The sequence below is a fragment of the Opisthorchis viverrini genome (genome assembly GCF_000715545.1).
Source record: "Opisthorchis viverrini unplaced genomic scaffold opera_v5_486, whole genome shotgun sequence".
Lineage (NCBI taxonomy): Eukaryota > Metazoa > Platyhelminthes > Trematoda > Opisthorchiida > Opisthorchiidae > Opisthorchis > Opisthorchis viverrini.
The window spans coordinates 11,337-27,929 of NW_008752147.1; the positions used below are offsets into that span (position 1 = coordinate 11,337).

Consider the following 16,593-nt stretch of genomic DNA (forward strand, 5'->3'; position numbering starts at 1 on the left):
GAACTACATTACAGTCAAAATCACCTGGCAATATTTGGCTATAAAATTAACAGGGATAGTTGCCGTGTGATCAATAATCTAGCTAATCCCAAAAAGGAAGTAGGTGTAGTGTCACATTCACATCCTGAAGCTAGTGGACTGATTAAAGTTCTGCTCATTAGCTAGAAAAGTGAATGTAGTNTTGTGCCCTGCTAAAAATAATCGTGCATACATAGGAAAAATGAAAGCTTATCACTGCAACAACTCCAAATCTGATGGGATTACGCGCAGATGAACTACATTACAGTCAAAATCACCTGGCAATATTTGGCTATAAAATTAACAGGGATAGTTGCCGTGTGATCAATAATCTAGCTAATCCCAAAAAGGAAGTAGATGTAGTGTCACATTCACATCCTGAAGCTAGTGGACTGATTAAAGTTCTGCTCATTAGCTAGAAAAGTGAATGTAGTGATCACTAAATCCTGTTGACAGCCTTTTCTTCTGTGGTTAATTTACTGCCATTAGTAGGAAGGATGAGAGTAATTGATATGACGCACAGCTCAGTGCCAGCGAAGGCTAACTGACGAGGAGCCTGCTAATTGTTCAAATGCCAAGCACGACATAAGAAACAACATTGTTCAATGACCGATGTTCTACCCTTTTGTGCCGTTGTTTGTTCTGAATATATGTTAAGGGTATGCTTCCCGGTTTGGGGATTTTGTGAACAAAGTGCTCTCAATTCTAGAGAGAAAACGTTTTCCGGGTGAAAGTACAGACTTTTCATATGCATATATGGAAAAATGATTTGTTCATTTGAAACAGATTCGTAGAGTAAACAAGCAAGGTGCACTAGCTAAGCTAACGCAAAACTTTTAGCGATATGACTGGCAACGCCCTCTTGGAAATTGTGCACCACGAGTTCCATATTCATTCCGAATGTATCTGGATCAGCTTACACAATGTATTCTGACATGTCTCAGATAATGTATAAATTATGATGGAGCTGCCCAAATGATTGCTGATCTCAAAGATGAAGTCTTCCGACAAAACAGCTGATTCCTGAAATTGCAAAGACATTCTCTAGGTGATTACGCCATAACCGGTTCAACAACTTAATGCGGCTCTTTCAGCTCCAATGGCTGCAATTGTGTCGTCTGAACCCGCGGATGGTGAACAATACATTGGCAGTAAAGATGTGATCACACGCGTTTTGAATGACAACCCGGCACGGGAAACCCCCGGAATATTCGCAATAACAGCGGGTCCTGACAATCCAATTTTCCTGCTCCTGAACAACGATAAAGCTCACATCGTTCCATCCGCTGATTCTGGCATACATAAGTTTGCGGGAAAAATCCTTCGGTAACGGGTCGGTGGACCGGAATTTCACACGCGTCGGCGAAAAACACACTAAATGCCGAGTTTTCTAAGTGCGTTACGCTATGTATCATACAGCGTATGACGAAAGCTATTTAACATTATGCAAAATATGCATTTCTATGGAGTTCCAAAAATTTGCCAAACAGACTTCTTGAGATTACTTCCTAGATCAACATTATTTTAGCGAAAAATGTTCACCAGCAACTTGCCTCGTGTGCGGAGGTGACTATTAAAACTCGATATTTCCGGACGGAGACACAAGTTAAACTCCGCATGACAACTTCATGTTGCACTACAAAGATTGCAGGATTTTACGTAGGAGAAATTAGAACATACTGTTCCATCTGCACAGTTTGTTGTAAAGTTCATATATCTGACGAAAGCAGAAGAATCCGTGATAAATTATCAGGAAGCGTATAAGACAAGAATTAATATTTGAGGACTGTGAACATTTCTTTTTTTCCTCAAGTATTACCACGGCGGAAACTAACCCCTATATTCTGGGACTGATTTTTGTACGTGGCACAAGCTGTTGCTGAGGTTAGCTAATTAAAACGCGTCCATTTCAAGAAGGCTGAGTTCAAACACATAGCGCTCATTTATCGCAGCACATCGCCTATCTAAACATTTTTCATTCATATTACCAACTCTCTAACATCCTTCTAGTAAAACTCTGGTAGCTTATCCCTAAATCTAGTTTATGGGGGTAGCACTTTTCATAAACCTGCAGGAGAGATAAACTACCACGCCTTATTTTCGCAGAAAGAATGTGAACAACAAATAAAATTTTTACTATAACACATCTCCATAAAGACTGGTAAATGATTTCTTGTTCGTGGATTGTTTTATGTTGTTTGCATACGAGGAAGGTGAATGCATTTCGTATGTCAACAAAATAGAGCCATACACTATCCGGGTCATCTCACTTACTGAAGTATGTGTTATCATATTCATTCTTAGTCGCTTTTTTATCACAAACAGTCCGTATATACATGGGAGCAGTAACTGGAAAGATCAACCCACCAGTCAGCTAATGATGTTTTCAGCCTCAGAGTTGTTGCGACATGCGTGAGCGCTCCACTTGAATAGGACGGATTGGCATTGTTATAAGTTAACTAGGGTGGCAACGTATTTTCAAACTGATTTGTTGACAATAAATTGTCATGCACCAGAGGGTGATACAATCGCATGGAATGGATTGTTTAGTTTGACTCAAATTCAGTTTGTTTGTTTATTGTTTATTTTTATTTTATGTTATTTTGTTAGTTCATCATTAGAAAGTAAAATGTAAATGCAGAGGTTTGATGTCCAATTTGGATATATCGTTCTGAGCCCAGGTCATAAGTGAATGAGAAGTAAATCATAATGCTTATGATGTGCAATTTAACACCGATTAAACTGTGTTTAAAGCGATGACCAAACCGATGCACAAGTTCCAATAACAATGAATCATCTTTTAATTCACTGGTGCTTTTTATATTGTCCCTGATGGCAGTTCAGTACAACCATCGAACAATGCAGTTTCGGCCAATTTCTTTAAAAAGTATTTACAAAATAATCTACATCTTTCAGACAACATCAATATGCTGCCCAAGAGATCAAGGTATATAATGAGACGAAAAATTTATGCGTTATTAGTCGAAAACTGCAGACCGTACACTTGTGTTGAATTTTGTCGAACAGCCGCGACTGCCACCGCTACTACTGATGAGTAGCTTCTTGGCGAAAATATGTCTCATCCAACACTTCAGTCAGCAAACGGAGAGCAATAAAAAGAGCACGTGTTCAAAACCAAAAAGAGCTTGCAATACCCGTTATGCAAATATGTGATGTGTTGCACGTGAGCACGTCGATTTCATCCAACCTGGACTGACGCTTGTTTGGATCTACAAAACAATTTAAAATCTAGTGTTATTGTCTATTGCCTGCAAGGTTTAAGAAGTTTCAAACGTTTAATTTCGCTTGCGCCTCGCAACTGGGGCTATCGCGATTTCTGAAATTTTCAATTACTTTCACGGCCATATCGCCATTTTAACTTAGCCTTGAGATACTGACTGAGTGGAGTTTGTAAGTCTACAAACAAGCCAACCTGTTTAAAAGTAATATTTTCAGCGACTAGAAGGAAGCAGGACGAAAAAAGAAACGTTATTTAAAGCAAATGTCATCAAGATGATCGAAGTCTGCCTTTCCAAACCGGAACATTCCGATTATCACCACAACAATAAACCGTCATGCACACATGTGCTCACAGCTGCGTACTTTTCGGTGCCGACTGCATTTCTTAGCTTCAACTACTGATGGCGGTAAGAAATTAATTTCCCCGAGATTATTTTCAGAGCTGTTCTTCTCATTTTTAGTATATCACATGAGCAGCTCGTGAACGTGAGTGTCATGAACACGCCTAAACCGCAGATTTTCCGACAGATGCGCTTGAGTGTTTTTTGTGCCTCATGTTCAATTGGTGTTTGTAGATCAGCTTGTCGCTTTTAAAACCTCCATTTAAGGACGCTTTTTCCCGCAAAAGAAATAGCACGACTTACGGTTCTTCGCCAGCCTTGACAATATGGTTGCAGACAGCTTACGGTTATCTCAACAGGTCTACTATGAGCTTGCGTGTTTTAAGTTTCAAGCTTGGACTCACTTAGTAGGCCGAATGCGCCTTCGATCACATGGTGACTGGCCGTTCGTAGATTAATTGTGGATGAGCGAGAAATTCCCGTGGGTGAAATATTTTGTGGAGTGAACAACCCGCACGATTATTTTACTGGTCAGTATTCCAACATGTGGTATATTTAAATATTACCCTTATTTTGTTTGGGTAATCGCCTGCCCTCTGCCCGTTGGTGCAACCTGCCTATTAACGAGTCGCGTTGTCACGTCGTCTGTGTTCTGATCGCATCATGCTTTGACTGTTGGCCTTTCTTTTTTATAAAATTTCTGAACCTAGACTGATTAACGGGAAATTGTCCAACTTTTGTTCAGTTTACCTGCGCCACTCACGTTACCATGAAGTGAATGAGAGCTATTTTAGACACTAGGTTTTCGAAAAGGCAAAATACGAATGCCTTTCAACTAATTGGATTGCCTCAGCAAGAAGACGCCCACGAATGGGTTCCGGTAGCCCTCCCTGGTAAATCCAGAATTAGAAAAGTTTGCAGCTTCAACTGGTCTGACCTCCGCTGTTTGCTCATTCGATCCGTTTTACTTATTGTAAATCAGTAAGTTCCATGACCATATGCCAAAAAATAATGCGGCACTCACTGATCTTGAGCAAGATTTTCCAATATGTTGGTTAGCAGCGCTGAAACGGACGATTTTCCATTTCAACCGAAAGAAGCTCACTTCGTAATTCTCTTCCAAACTGAAGCGTTTTGTCATGGCGTTTGAGCTCTGCACATGTGTTCCAATAAGGATGGACACGTGGATAAAGAAAAAAATCTTTGATAATTTGTTTTTTACGTTTACCATGCTTGTCGTCCGTAGTGGGAAAAACTTCTGTTTGAAGCCCCCGACGCCCGGGTGGCTATAAGTATGTGCAGGTGTATGGAGATATTTTGCAGAAAAAAAGAAGTAAATGTTTAACCATCGGGTATTCTTAACTGGTTCTCTACCTGGTGCCTTGTCAACCCGGTGATGCCCTCGGAAAGGGGATTTGTGCTGCAACTTCTGTTAGATTCAGCTAGTGTATGCGTAAATTAGATGTTTGTGTTCCCGCAACTGAGCACCTTACGTCGGTTCGTCACAACTATTGAGCGCCAAAGTATTATCTCTAGAGAAGCGGGGACGTATATTTATTGTTAGTTCGAAGTAGCTGCGGATGTGAATCGTTCACGCATATTAGAAAAATATTAGAAGCAAACTCCCGAGCTTCGTGAAAGGACAGGGCTCTCCTTAAACGGTTAGTTCCAACTACATTACAAGTACTAGCTCAAACGTTTTCCGTGTTTTTTTTTAATTTTAGTGCCGGTCACGGAAAAGTGCTACAGGGTTAACATATCAAGATGCCACTGCACTTCTATCAAGTCAAGAGCTCAATACTGCAGGAGATAAGTACTGCTATCGAGGTTTTATTTGATTTTATTTTGATCGCCAAACATAGCTGAGGGAATAAATTTCTCTACTGTAAACTATTATTGTAAAGCTACATTTATTTCCGCACAGGTGGCATGATATCAGTGTTTAATACACAAAACCCACTCATTCTCACATGTTGGATCAAACGTTTCCTCATAAGCTCGGGGGTGAATGTTACCTTATACCATGCAGTGCCGTTAAATAATGTGGGGAATATTCCGAAATCACCGATATCACCGATATCAAATTAGGAAAATGGTGGACGAACATATTGATTTATGATAAAAATGTATAGCATGCCCCATTATAATGCTGCCGCTTTTATGCGCAATTACAGACTCACAAATTCATTGCTTGCAATGTAACAAATGGTTCCCTTTCATAATTATTTTAAAAATTCATCGGGCTTTTTCAAAAGGCAAGAGTGAGCAAACGCGAGTTTCTTTAAAGTCCGCGATAATCATGTTTTGCTGGCCAGGATATTTCGGCATACTTCGCTGTATACAATTTTTCAGAAACAAGTCTCAAAAAACGGATATGTTCTAGCCAGCGTGGGTTTTCTGGTGATTAGTTGAAGCTATTTTATATTCGGTCCAACCCCTTTACCCGTATTTGCTTTGCCACATTGCACAAAAGGCTTCTTTATCAAAATAGTTTTGACACAACAAGAATCTACGTTTACAACCTGTTATATGTATACAAAAATAACGCCACCTGATATTGTTAGCATTGCATACTTGACACTCATTAAGTTTAAGTGCGAGCAAAAATTCTACAACTGAAAACATGTTAGGAGCAGACACCGCAGAAAGCACCCAAAAATATTCTGCCGGCCACATCGGTTAAAGCAGAGCTTTACATCCTTTGACTTCCTTCTCACAGCAGTTTAAAGGTCATCTGTCGAAGGGAGTCCCAATGAAAAGGAGTTGGCAGTTATTGATTCAATGATATTAGTACAATAAAAATACTTTACTGCATAGTGCCACACATGCTGGATTGACAATAAAGAAACATCTTTCGTTATTTCAGGAAAATACTTTGCTTATCGGGGATATGTTTTATTTTCTTATTGGCCAGCAACTCCGCAACGAACTTGGTAGGGTTCATTTTCATGTCTGGAAATAAAATAAGATCTTGCCATCGCTTGAAATGTGGACATAAATGATGTTTTGGTTTCCAAATTGTCTCAATAAAGTAAGTGTGCAAACTTATAATACCACCTTGTCAGCAGTTTTCAGGTCTTCATGTCTTACATACGTGGGACACCATTAACAAACTGCAACGTAAAATTATTTGTGGCGTATCTAACAACACCGTGTCTCCCGCCCTTTTCATTTGGGATCTGGCAAAAAAAGTTTAAAGCTACAGCGCCTAAAGGATGTGAAATTTTTTCCAGGCGTCCAACCTAAATTTTTGGTTATATATGGGCAACGTTTGTTGGAGTTTTGGTGGAAGACTTAAAAATGCCAGTTGAGTGCTTCTTAGATGTGAGCTGGAATCTTTCTTCTATAATGCTGTAAATTTGCATGTGGAAGTATCCTTTGTGCAAAAGTGATTTGAATCAATCATGTTAGTTTTATTGGGGTAAACTCCGCTTGTGTCTGGTCATTGCAGCAGAGAGACTCGTCACTGCATCACTTCAAATAAAAACGCGGTAGCCAAAGAGGCACGTACTCTCAGTGGTTAATTTTGATGGCTTTGAATGGATTGTATGGAAGTTGCAGCGACTTACCATTATCGCCAAATAATAACAGAGTGTAGGCACATAGAAGTGGGTCACTGCTTCTGACTCTGGGCACTTGGTCATGTCAGGTTCTGAAAAAGTGGGCGAAAGGGTACCTGGATAAATTTTCTACATCAATATGTATCAGTGAAACGATGCATAATAAAACGTTCAGGAGGATTAAAGTGAATGACGTGCCCATCGCTAATGTACTGCTCTCTCCCGTTGGAAACGTGACTAGGCATCAGTGAACATATGAACTTCTCCTGCAGAGCTTTAACCAAAGGAACGCATTACACTTCCCTAGAAAATGATTCCTTTTATTTCGCGTACACGTCGGCTGATACCGCTTAGTGAGTCACTTATTGTATGCAGCGCGGCTCTATCTAGTGGTGATGTGATAAACTAAGACGACCATGAGTGAGCTTACTGGGAGGCCTAGGTTGCCTCTATATCAACATGCGAACGACAATTACCGTACTCAATTCAAAATACTCATAGAATAATCAAAATTTGGGTGCCTAATTCACAAGATCAAAATATAATTTTTTAGGCTTCCAAGAGAAATGAGAAGCGTTTCTATACAGGTTGAATTGGGAACCGTCTCTGTGTTGCTGTCAGTTGCCTAGTCAGCGAAAACCAGCGTTCAGGTATACCAGGTGCGCCCGAAGTTGACTGCATTCAATACTTCCATACATACACCTGAATTTGAGACATTAAATGCAACACGTAGGTAAACTAAGTCGTCCGTTTTCATGCCTCCCGTCTGTTTTACCGCAATCCTATTTATATCATAATGTTGTACTCCCTTAGTTAGCTTCTACAATGGTTGAAAACTGCATTCGGAAACCAGATTAGTTAATGCCAGAGCTCGGAGCTACCATTCACATCGTCAGTAGCCACTGGTATGACCAATACAATATCGTATTGTTTTGAATATCATATAAATCACCTAGTCCATATAACAGTGAAAATCCCTTGCGTGTTCCCTCTGTATCAGTCACGAAGGTAACCTGGGCTTTACCAACATATAGGACAGGATCCGGAATCCTCGTGCCGCAGAATGGCCCATAAGCTTCTATATCGTCGCCAGTGTCAACATAAACATACAGATAATCGTACTGACACTCGTTTACCCAGCCGCTTTGCTCCACCTGTAGATGAGAATAACTCATTTTAGGTCCACAGTTGATCATGTTTGTCGCATAATTTATCGACGCTAACTATTGTATCTAGGCATAGATAAAACGACGGGGAAATCCAAACAAAATAATTAGCTTGTGTAAAACTCATCTGTCACATCATTTATTCATCTGGGTACGCCATAGAAGTTGAAAACCAAGCTCAAATGTCAGGGAATTTATTGGACTCCGGCCAATAATTTGTGGTTGATGTCTGGTATCACAAGTAGTCTAATATAGCGGCTGCAAGCTTCTATTGGTGAGTGAATGGTTCAGTGCATCGGTTTTATGGACGCGTAAAAACTCGTTGTTGCCTAAGGAAAGTCTCGTCGATGGTCACTTCATGTTTCCACCGAATAAATCCTACTTTCGAGCTATATGGAAGAGCAGCTTGTAGCCTTCCCGAAAACCTGATTAAAGTTCGTAATTTCATGCGAAATTTTAAATACAATTCACGTTAAACGTCAAAGGGAGGTGAACTGTATCAATTTCCTCGGGCTGATTGAATGTAAATTCAAACGTCCGTCACACAGAAGCATGTCGAACATACAGTTTTCTAAAATGTGATAAACTTTCACACAAAAATGGAATAATATTTGTTCCTTGAATGTCCAAAATATAATCTCTCCCCACCGAAGAGCAACACGTTGTTGAACACAAAATTCAAATCGCTCATAAGATGACTTACGTCAAATCCGAGAAATAAAATCTTTTTCTGCGTCGCAGTTTTGGACAATAACCATGAGCATGCGAGGTTGTTCAAATAGTTGACCGGATAGTTCGTCGAATTTATGGTTCCAGACGTCTCGTTAAGTTGATAATCACAATCTGTGGGGTTAATCGTACCCAAAAGTAATAAACACACAGGTCGAAAGGGAAGAAGGCACTTCAAGTGCACATTTATTATTAATCCTTAGATTTTTTATGCTATAAAAGATCACCAGAAGTGTTCGTAACTTCGAATATCTACAAAATGTTCACTAAAACATTCATGTTTATGCAGCAATGTCTAAACTATAGTTTTTTGGTAAATCCTTCTTTTGTTTGCTGAAGCATTTCCCTCTATTATTTGATGCTCCCGATTTGCGTTTACTCAACCGGATTCGGATGTTTTGCCCTTCATCAATCTTTGAACTTATTCTTTGATGCTCAAGCAATGGGTTATCCGACATCCTCTAGTTGAGAAGTAAACTTCAAATTGTCGTCAAAATTTGCACAAAATATGTAATTATCATAAGCATACCTATTGTCTCTGGTGCGTTGGTTGATACTGATGATAAAAATAGAGTTCAGAAGACGCCTAAATGTCAGAGAAAAAATTATGTTTTTGGCGCTTTTGCAGGATTTTTCCAAGTACACATGTTATCAATCAACGACCAATACCAGGTATAAAATGGCTGTATATTTCTTACTCTAGTAAGCTGCGCCCCTAAGTCTGAATATACCTGAGATCACAGGGATGGCGTTTTTCTTTGTTACACATTTCGAAAATCCTCGGAACATAATGTATAAAAACCGTTACTAATCTGAGATGCCGCGAAACCCCCATAAGCCGGAAATCTCTTCTAAATCACCACAGGTGTTCAGGCAACGTCTTCAGCGACCATTTGCGTAGCAGTTCCTAGCGGGGACAGTAAAACTTAATTGCGAAACCGGAAAATTGTTTTGGGTAGTGAAATGGGTGATCAACGATGTAGCGTAACGTGTTTCAAAAAGCACAACAAAGTATAATAAATCGCGACATATCCAGCTTATGTTTAAGAGCTTACCGGTTTGTACCCCTGGCTGTTGCGTTGGTGGTCCTACAAAAAGATTTCGGAGTGATTTTGAGTGAATCGTATGAAAAATCAAGCCACAAGTTTATCATTCACCATTTGAGTGAATACACAACAAGCTATTTTTAAGCTTCTACATTGGGTGAGAATACTCAGCGCAAAATAAGTCTTCATGCGTTTTGAAAATTATCGTGAAGTAAAACACCACTGAGGGTTATTGTCAATCTCTTTTCTTTAAAGTTGTAAAATAATTTGAATGTTTACTAACATGCAATGTTTCAACAGCGTTATATCAAGACCTGAAATTTGTGTCTGACTAAACAGTAGATGTTTGTCATAAACTTAAAACCGAGAATTCAAAATGACCAATCAGATTTGAGGTAAACATCTTACTGGGTTTCACAGCTTGATTGTCGAATAGCTTTTTGAAAAAAGGATTCCCGCACTGACGATTCGGTAGTTTTTGCAGAACAGCGTGAGAAAGCTGTTGGACAAACATTACCAAAATAAATGTTAGCAGATGAATGTCATCGAGCATTTCTGCAACACGATTAGACTACAGTGTGAGTTCTTACTCCATGAACCTGATCGCAAACACATGAGAGTCTATCGGTCAACTTCCAAAAACAGTGATGATTAAGAAAAAATGCGATTTTGTCCAACTGTGCTGAATGGCATTCATACAAAGGCGCGGCCTCTTAAAAGGAACCATGTAAAACCGATTGAAGTTGCAGCGCTATTTACGGGAAGTTTGCCTAACATTAAGGAAGCATGTTGAAACTCAGTATGCTGGCCTGGAAGTTGAGAACAAGGGCTTTTGATCATATGTTCAGAATTATTGACTTACCGGTTGCAGGGCGCCGGAGAACATTATTCTCAGTAGGGAATCACAATGGTAACGGGAAGAGTGTGAATGGTATCCATTTCCGGGCTCGCCCTACATGTTATCGACCAGGCTGGATGCTGACACGGTTGCAAAGTTTGTGTAGTTGAGCAAGGCGCGTTCAGGCGCATTGTGTGTTAGGAATTGTTGACGAGCTAAGACACCAGGCAGTTATTGATCGTTTCAGCTATTCAGTGGGGCTACCTTATGTTATGCACCAAACCGCTCAATTGTGGGTCTATCAACAAATAAGATAGTATGAATATCATAATAAAGTAAAAAAATTATCCATACTCGATTTTGTGGGATTTTTCCGGCTAACACACGCTGGGCCAGTTGCCACCAGTTTCAAATTTTATTCTTTAGAGACAGGTAGTTAGAACACAGTATTGTTAAGAAAACCTCGCAACAGATCTAGACAATTTGGCCGAAAGATTTCGAATATCTTGTCTCAATAAATGAGTTGCGCAAATACAAATATATTTACGGCATTTGAGATCATTTGCGTATCAACCGAATCGTCATGAGAGACTTAAGTTAAACTCTTGTTTACGACATTTTTCATTCAATATAAACGAGGATTGTGGCTCTAAACGGGACGATCAAATGGCGAATACACTGGTACACAATAAACATAGCGATAAAGATTAACACCGCCCAAAATGCAAACTTGAAATACTAAAGCTTTCCGCCTCCATGCTCTACGTTTGGGAATCGATGGTAACCTGGATGATAAATTCACTGCCTTTAAGCCGTGCTACTTGTTCGAGAGAGCAATTTGTACCTCATACAACGTTTTCCACGTTGGATGCAAATTAAATCAAGCCTAACGTTATCATATACGGATTATGCTAGCCTAGAAAAGCAAGCGACATTAGAAGAAGGGCAAAGTGGTTTAAGACGGGTGAGAGATTACCGAACCTTCCATGTTTCGGTGCGAAAATGGGTGCTATCCGACACTGCAATTTTCTGACCCCAGGGGCTCTAGTGCTCCACAATCATGGGGTATAAAATTGATGAATTCTCTCGTATTTAAAAAAATTACTCTGATACACCTATAGGACATTTTTCAGTTCACGAAAATTGAATGTTTTTGGGAACTAAAATCGTCGAGTTTTTGGGCAAACGTAGGTGCAACTGTCTTCTAATTTGAGATCGATATGCCATAATACATCTTGTTGCAACGTTGTTCTGCAGTCGAAACCGTGTTTCTTTTTGCTGAGATTCATCCAGTTGATTGCCTTACTATCACAGTATTTTCCTTGATGCAGTCAAACAAGTCGGTTCTTTTGCGCATGTCCTTGTTGCTACTTCGTCTTCAAACCACATAACAAAAATGTGTACAAAGGTTAACCTTATTCATTTTATCATCGTGCATCGTCCGATGGGGATTCGCCAGTTCTTGGTACTCTGGACTGAGTGTTGGTCACAATAAATATCCACATTATCCGGATGTTGGTGGGCAAAAAATAGCTGTTGGTTTATGCCAGCTCTTTCTTAGGCAAAAATTAGTGTACCTGACCATTTTCACTGTGTTTGACATATGAAAACCAAGGAAAATTTACTATAAATAATATGGCAANATATGTAATATATAATATACAATATAATATAAATTCACTGAATCATATAGACCTGATTATATAGGCATCGCAACGCAGTGGTCTGGATACCGCTTTTCAAAGTTTAGATCATTTTTCTATCAATTATATTGCCTTGCATTTCTGATGCAGCTGAAGGCACAGTTGTACGAACACACCGGCGTATTTGTGGCCAGTAACGTCGTATTTCGCTTACTACCGACCGACGTTTCAGTAACCGGAGTAACAACTTTGACAGTGCAATTGTCTGGTTACCTGGTCACTTGACATTTTGCAAGCACTGATCATCGATGACGGCATGTTCCTGTGTAGGTTGTAAATACCTGGGCGACAGCCCAACAGTACTCGGGGTATGAATGTTCTAGGGGAAGTGTTCAAAGAAACTGAGTAAGGTTGTTTATGGTAGCATAGGTGCGTGTAATGTTCGGAGGAGTGACAATTTCTTCCCAAATAATTGTTTTTCAATTTTTCGCTTAGAAAATTGAAAAATATTCCACCTATCCAAGGTTGCCAAGCCAAACGTCTGACATCTTGACCTGGAAAAGTAAACAACAAAGGATGGCACTTGTTTACACGGGCACTCACGTTGCACCATGGCTGCTAGCTGCGGCAAAATTACCATAAGTAAATATCATATTACATGTATGGCATCAAACAATGTCTGTGGCTGTCCAAATTTGCGCGATCTGTGAACACCCCCAGATCCCTAACTTGTGGTCACTTTCACACTTGTCTCTAGTTTGGAAACGCACCATTGTGTATACTGACTGTTGTACGTGAAACGAGTGAGGACTTTTTGCTATCATCAACTAGGCATCCCGTTTACAAGGATCTCCCTCTGGAGTTTACGGACTTCAGCTAAAGAATTAGATTTCCCAGTTCTACCAGAGGTGCCCGATTCCTGTAAGAACAGCAATGTGTTGACAGTGCTTGAGGAATGGACAACGTGCTTCAAATGGCTACATCAATGTTTTCATACTTGTTCAAAAGACAGAAGATATTCGGCATACAACTCGACCCTGATCATTATGTTTGTCGGGAAGTAGTGTAAAATCTTATGATAAAGGTGCGTGAGCAATAATATGGAAATTTGTTCCGATTTCAAAATATGTTGAGCATTATCCATCCCCAGCTACTATCACTTTGGTAGTGTAAAATGTTCAGAATGGTAGTGGCGACGGTAAGGAATAAAAAGTAAGAAGTAAGCTGATGTACCGTAACACATACGAAAATTAATTGGCAAATTAAAGGCCATCTGCCCCAGTCGCTTTGTGACCTCCTTATCGGCCGAACTTAAGCTCATCTAGTCACATGAAATTTTGTAATATAATTTGATTTTCCAATAATACATTACTGCAAACGCAACACTTTTGCTGCTACTTACTGTACTGTAGTATGAGATATTCCAGGGCTGCTTGAAGATGCAAAACATCAGCCAGTATTACGGAAATTCTGGAATATTCATGAAAATTTTACGCAAAATTTCGTTATCAGCCCCAGAAATAGAATGCGCTGGACCTCCAACAGAATGTTTTTGTCCTAAAATTCAACTCGGAAATCTGTTGAGGAAGCAGCCAGGTAGCAAGCACTTATTGAGCGCACAAAAGCACGCGGTAACTTCATGTTTTTTAAAAGGTTGTGATAAGCTGGATGATCTAGTCCTGAGCAACCACTGTTATTTTACAGCCGATCATACTGGACATGAGAATATTGGTCCTGCAAACTCCACTGGTCAAATATCACCTATTTGTCTTTTTGACCGAGGTCTCACTGTTGCTTTATTTTTGAAGCGGATAGCAAATACCTTTAAGCCTCACAAATGTTAAAATTTTATCGTCCTAATAATCGGATATGTGGCCAGAATAACCATTCACCTAGAAAGGCTTGTCATTCGATAAGACTCTGCATGGATATGTTGACATGTTCCCTGCTGAGTACGCATCTCACCAAAAAATTTCCCTACAATGATAGGTATTAAATTCACTTCATTAGTGTGCCATTTCAGTTGTTCAACGTAGCTAGGCGCAACAGTTATTCGTCGTTATATTATATCTTTTCAAAATATGATTTTGACATTGGAAATTCATCAGTATCACTTGACTGACTGACTGAAACCTGATATGAACGCTACTGACTGAACGGTTTGTACAAAACTTATTTATATTTTTCCTTTTGCAGTACGATTACGTACCTAATAAATGTGATATGCCGCACACATTCAAAATGACAATGAATAATGAGTCACCTGTTTAATACATAACCAAACCGTATTTTTCGGAAAGCGCTTCAGTGTATATTGCTGGACAAATCAGCCATTAGGTAAGAATGTATACTTATTTTTGGTTTGACTTTTAAAAAACACGGTCGTTTCATAAATGCTGCCGAGTTATAAAAGCTGTGTTGTTGAAACAATGAGACTGAAGATTTCGTAGAACTGTCCCTCTTTGAGTTAATTCGGGTTCTACTGAAAACCTTATAAGCACTGCTCGAACCATTAAAACAATGAAACCGCTGCTGTGTTTTGCTGGATTCACACTTCTCGCCCAACTGGGACGATGCTCATTATTTTCTGAGTCATATTATTTCTTCCCTTCGTGAACGTGTGATACTGTTGCCAACAGTGATATGCTGTTTTTGTAGCCAGCTCGCAAACACTAAGCAGAGGAAGCTACTTTGCAGCAGGCTGATTATGCGAGGTCACCGAAAATTCGAAACCGAGAGATAATAAGTATATATGAAATGAATTTGTGAACCAACAGTGCTGTCCGCGTTTTTTGCCAAACCTCATTCAAGAGATAGAGTCGTAAGGGAACTCAAATGATTCTGCCCTGTATTGAAAGCATGAGGGGTTATTGTGTGAATCCGACTCACGTTTATACGCGACGTGGAGGAAATGTATTATTGGAAATGCTGGTAAGTAAAAAAATACGCCGAATTTCCCCGCATGTCAAATGAAGTTAAACAAGTAACAATATGCTGCATAAAAGCAGCAGGTGTGAACTGTAACATATTTGACTGTGAGAGGAAACGATCTGTTTTATCTTACTGACGGCTACTTTCAACTACGGCAGTCAGCTTTGAACCCGAACAATCCATGCAAGCCTCGCAACTCCGAGCACAGCACAGATTAAGGAGTGCACAGACAAGCATGAAAGAAACACCAAATTATTGCAAGCTCTTTGAATCTGAGATCATATCCAAGAGCAGATGAGGACTGACAGTACTCAGCACGATAGGTCTAAAAGTTGCAACTGCATACACCGTTTTCGAAAGGGAAGAGATTTAATAAAACTGCCTGATGGATATGTTACGCTACCCATAAGCTTACAGAAACTCTTGGATTGTCGGTGATTGGTTATGAAGGTATCCGAGCTTATCAGGTGGGCGAGGTCCCTGTGTTTTCCTTAAATGTTAGTACAAATTGATCCAAAATCACAAGATACAGTCTTTTGCAATCCAGTTTCGTTTTGACAAAGCACTCATCTGGAATAAAGCTGTTTATGATGTTTCTGGACTAAATTACCGGTAAGCCTTTTGAAAAAAACCGAATTTGCATGCAAATGGGTTTGAATTGCTAATAATAATGTTTATTTCTTCATGGTGAGATTTAGACCCTCAATGATGGTCTCAACGTTAGAGTCAGAATAAAATCATCAATAATTTGATTTGGAGCCGCGTAAAATTCGACGAGACGAAAGCAGCCCTAAGATTAATTGGTATAATTCGAGGCCGACGCGATGGACACAGAAACGCCCTAATTGTAGTACGGTACATATCATATTCGAAACACGGAGAGAACTTTGCTATTTGAAATTAGCGGCCAACAACACAACCAAAGATGGCGAAAAGAAAGGATTCTGCCAAGAACCTGATAAGAAAACTGCAAGTTTCAAACAAAAGAGGAACCTAGACCAGGGGTCTGACGAAACAGTAGCGTTGCAATTACTTAGCCCATCAATTTGACCTGAAACCGTAGGTTGCAATTACTTAGCCC

The 16,593-nt window shown here is 39.7% G+C and overlaps 2 protein-coding genes across 2 annotated transcripts; one reads left to right on the top strand and one right to left on the bottom strand.

Annotated features, from left to right (window-relative positions):
- Positions 1-1,117: 1,117 nt before the first annotated feature.
- On the top strand, positions 1,118-1,348 carry T265_11364 (hypothetical protein; the record flags this gene model as incomplete). Its single annotated transcript, XM_009177998.1, has 1 exon — positions 1,118-1,348. The coding sequence occupies one exon, from the start codon at positions 1,118-1,120 to the stop codon at positions 1,346-1,348; it is 231 nt and encodes a 76-aa protein (XP_009176262.1).
- Positions 1,349-7,075: 5,727 nt separating this feature from the next.
- T265_11365 (hypothetical protein) lies at positions 7,076-8,355 on the bottom strand (the record flags this gene model as incomplete). The annotated part of the gene is made up of 2 exons (XM_009177999.1): positions 7,076-7,251; positions 8,112-8,355. The coding sequence occupies 2 exons, from the start codon at positions 8,353-8,355 to the stop codon at positions 7,076-7,078; spliced, it is 420 nt and encodes a 139-aa protein (XP_009176263.1).
- Between the last annotated feature and the right edge of the window lie 8,238 nt (positions 8,356-16,593).